Here is a 3,947-nt window from a genome sequence, read left to right as displayed (position 1 = left end):
CCCGGGGGGGGTCAGTCCCGCAGTGGCTTTGCAAGGAGGGGAGGTAGAAAAACCGGAGAGGATTTAGAGGCGAGAGACAGATGAAGGCAGGTCTAGAATGCAAATTGTAGGAGGAAAGTGTGAAGGACTTGGGTGTGTCTGGTCAGGGGAAGTGGAAATTAAGGAGGGACAAAGTAGCTGTTTTCAAAAATTTGAAAGGCCGCTTAAGGAAGAGGGAGGCACGTTGTTTTGTCTGTCTGGCACACAGAGCGGGACTGGAGGCAGTGGGTTTAAACTAGAGCCAAACTGCACCCATAGCTGAACTTTTTCATGTCAATGTCTACAAATTCATTCTCTTTCTGCAACAAGATTTCTGCATGGCATTGTACCGTACGTTATTTCACTGATTTTATTAAGTGGTTATATTCTGAAAATTGAGTCCTGTTTTTGTCTCTCCACAGGGTTTTTTTGCATGTCTGGGACATCAAATATGCAGCCCATCTGAGCTCTGTGTGTGCGTCTGTTGCTTCAGTGACTTCTTTGGCTGGAATGGCCTTTGCAGTGGAAGCAATGCAAGCATTTAAGTTCAGCATCTGGAAAGAGAGGCGACTTTTGTCTTTTCGTAGTTGCAGTGGGTTTTTTTGGACAGCTAGATGTTTTTCAAGCAAGCAGTTAGGGCCTCCTGGTCAGGGAGGGGATGAGGGAAACTGGCAGCAGCTTGACAGCCATCAGACTCAAACATCTGGACTCAGCGATGCTGCTCAGGTCAACCCTGAGTCACCGCCACCTCCCCAAAGCTGCAAAACCCCAGAAGACAGTCGGCAGCCAGGGTGGAAGTACAAGAAGAAGAGCCCTGGGCTGGCTGCATCATCTAGAAAGGAATTTAGAAACTTGAGAGAAGATGATTTTTCAAAAACGTGGAGATGGCCAGCGCAAATGTCTTCATCCCTTAAAAGAACAAAAGGGTCTGAGATCTTGTTTGGGATCGGGCCCTGCTCCATAGCCTTCTCGCAGGCCAAGAGGAATTTTTTTCAGTTATTTGTAAAGTTGAGCAGCAGTGGTCTGCGGCCTGTACTGCAAGAGTTTGTCCAGCAAGCTAAGGCCCATGGGGCATCTGTGCACTATGTCAGGAGACAGGTGCTGGATACCCTTTGTGAAAATGAGGTGCACCAGGGAGTTTGCTTAGAGGCTTCTCCCCTCTGTGTCAAAAGCGTGGAGGAGACTGAGGTTCCTGCCTGTCAGGATCCACAGCAGATTTGGTTGGTGTTGGAGCAGATACAAGATCCCATGAATCTGGGCGCAGTGCTCCGCTCCGCTTACTACTTAGGGGTTGACCAAGTGGTGATAAGCAGAAGCAAAAGGTAAATGCTGTGCTTTGTTTTTGTAGCAGGGTTTTCTTTGCACATTACCAGTGGTTCCCAGGCAGCATTAATGTCTGGTGCACATCTATAGCTCCTTTTTATCCCAGACAACTTCATGGAGAATCAAATAGCCAGACCCCATGCAACCCACCCTGGATCTCACCATTGTTATTTATTTCATGTGGAAGACACTCGCATACCCTGATGATGAACAGTATAAAATCCTAAGGCTGGCAGATGGGTTGTCTTGGGATGGAAGGAACTAAAGCCTGTGTCATTGTGAAAAGCTTGGCTTTGTGTTGTGGACATACAGAGGTTGCCAGGTGTTTATAGCTCATAAGTGGCGTGTATAATGTGACTCATAAGGCTCAGGTGCTGAAGGGAAGCACAGCTCCGAATTCCTTTCTGCTCTGTTTTTCTACCTTCCAGTGTGTATTTGTTCTGATCGTCCTGCCTCTAGATTCGGCTGAGGTTCAAACGTGAAAGAGGGTGGCTGTCCTCACTCCACAGACAACTGCAGCCTTGCCCCAGGGTGCTCTGCTTGGCAGGGTCATGCCCATTGAGTGACTATTCCTCAGCATAGGGTTGCTTTTATTTTTATTTTATTTAATTTTAATTTTATTTTATTTTTTGGTGAGAGGTTCTGGAGAGGTGGGACCACTATTTGTTTAGGGACTGGAAGCAGGATGCCAGTCTGTCCAGGCGTTGCATGCGCCTGTAGTGGATTGATGGTCCGTGTCCTGGAGAACTTGTCCTCAAATATAAGCGGGTGCAGATGGATGCCGACTGATTGCTGGGAATAGCAAGTGAGCAGGGTAATAATCCCAGCATTTCCATAGCCCTACTGTGCTTTTTGTTTAGTTGGCATTACGGGGTGTTCAGAGGAGGATGGTGTTGTGAGGCTGATGAACTGTGGGAGAGGTGCTTAAGAGGGGCATGCTTTCCCCTATCATCTCTCTTCTGAGTTGCTTCATAGAGGTGAATTGGGGATTAACCTCAGCGATAGAGGTGTGTGGCAGGAGAGTCTTGGGGACACAAGTCTGGGGTTTAAATCATTTTCTAATAGCGCTCATCCTCCTCTTTGGGTGGGCCAGTGGTTGCAATAGCTACCTGCCATATATCTTGAGACAAACCCAGCCACAGGTGCTTTTTTGGGCTCTTTCTTTGTTTTACCATCTTTAGTTTTTCACTTGTGCTTAAAACACTTCTTGCTACCTCCTCCCTGGGTTCAGAACCTCCCATTTCCTATAGGCATATGCATCTATATAGTAGTGAGTAGAAAACTAATCTAAAGTGCATCTCAAAGGGCAAAGAATGAGGTGACAAAGCACTTTCCCCCCTTCCCCCAGGATTTTCAGTGTGCTTTGTGTTAACTGGGAACTTTCTGGCTTTTCTACTTGCAGCTGCCCCCTGACACCAGTAGTATGCAAAGCCAGCGCTGGAGCTATGGAAATTTTGCAAGTCTACAGCACGGATGATATTCCGAGATTCCTGAAGGTAGAAGAAACCAGGTTTCCTGGATTTATTTATGCATTTATTTTGAATATTCACTTTAGTGGAAAGGGTACAAGTGTTAGAAAGTTTGAATCTCAGCATCTAAGCAGATGATGGGTACAGAAAAGACCGCTTCAGAAATGATAGGGTGTGAGCCTGCAAAAGGCAGGTTTGAAGTGCACACTTTCTCTCGCCTATTTGTTGAGCATCTGCAGCGGTGGTGCCAGGACCCTTTTTTCTGTGAGTCTGGTCATTGGCCTAAGCAAGCTGCTGAATGTCTGCATTTCAGGTCCCCAACTCTAAAATAACATACTACTTTCCCCTCACCTAGTCTATTTTGTCTATGTATAATGCAGATTCATCCAGACAGGGACTCTTTCTCATTCTTCATCTGAAGGACCTGGTTTGGGACTGCAGAAACTGTTGTAATAATAATAAAAATTGCAGTTATAGGAATAAGAAATAACAAGTGCTTATAACTGTTAGGAAGTTTTAAAGCTTGAAATAAACTTTAGGCTATTGGTTCTGCTGTTTCTTACTTCCTGCAGTTGGGCTAGTATCCCACCTTCTGCAGCATCAAGTAATTCTGAACATGGACTGAAAATGGTGCTGGTCCAAAAACCTGATGTCAGCAGATCTGCTTTTTTTTCTCCTCTCTTGTTATCGGTTTGTGGTGTTTGCTTTACTGAATTGTTTTCTAAAAACAGGGTAATAAAATCTGTTTTTTTTAAACATGCTGAGCGTACAAACACTGCAGAGGGCAGTAGGGCATGTGAGGACAGCCAGTCCAGCCCTAGCTGCATAAGTGGTGGAAAAGTGAGTGGAAGCAGACTTTAAACAGACAGCAGTCAGAGGTGACACTTCAAGGAGGCTGTAAAAGTTTGCTTTTATGTTGCTAGTGCTCTTCCAACTTTGCAAGTTGCAGGACCTTCCAGGCAGTGTGCCCAGGCTGTTTGTGTGCTGTGTTAGCACGGAAAACTGCTTTTGCAAAGTATATGATGCACAGTTGAAAGCTGTTACGCAGAGATACCTTTGATCTTGGAAGGGGAGATTTTCAAAGGCATGAATAGTGGCTGGGTATTCTCTTTCTCTCTCTCTCTCTCTCTCTCTCTC

General features: G+C 45.7%; 1 protein-coding gene across 1 annotated transcript in view; it reads left to right on the top strand.

Annotated features, from left to right (window-relative positions):
- MRM1 (mitochondrial rRNA methyltransferase 1) overlaps positions 1 to 3,947 on the top strand; it is an 11,239-nt gene that overhangs the window by 220 nt on the left and 7,072 nt on the right. The window contains exons 2-3 of the mRNA XM_019510952.1: positions 419 to 1,340; positions 2,744 to 2,837. Coding sequence (XP_019366497.1) covers positions 419 to 1,340; positions 2,744 to 2,837 — 1,016 coding nt within the window. The remainder of the gene's footprint in view (positions 1 to 418; positions 1,341 to 2,743; positions 2,838 to 3,947) is intronic.

This window comes from Gavialis gangeticus, unplaced genomic scaffold (genome assembly GCF_001723915.1).
Source record: "Gavialis gangeticus isolate Ggan-Ray unplaced genomic scaffold, GavGan_comp1, whole genome shotgun sequence".
In the NCBI taxonomy this organism is placed as follows: Eukaryota; Metazoa; Chordata; order Crocodylia; family Gavialidae; genus Gavialis; species Gavialis gangeticus.
The sequence above is the reverse complement of the archived record's forward strand: the minus strand, read 5'-3'. Positions and strand labels throughout refer to the sequence as shown.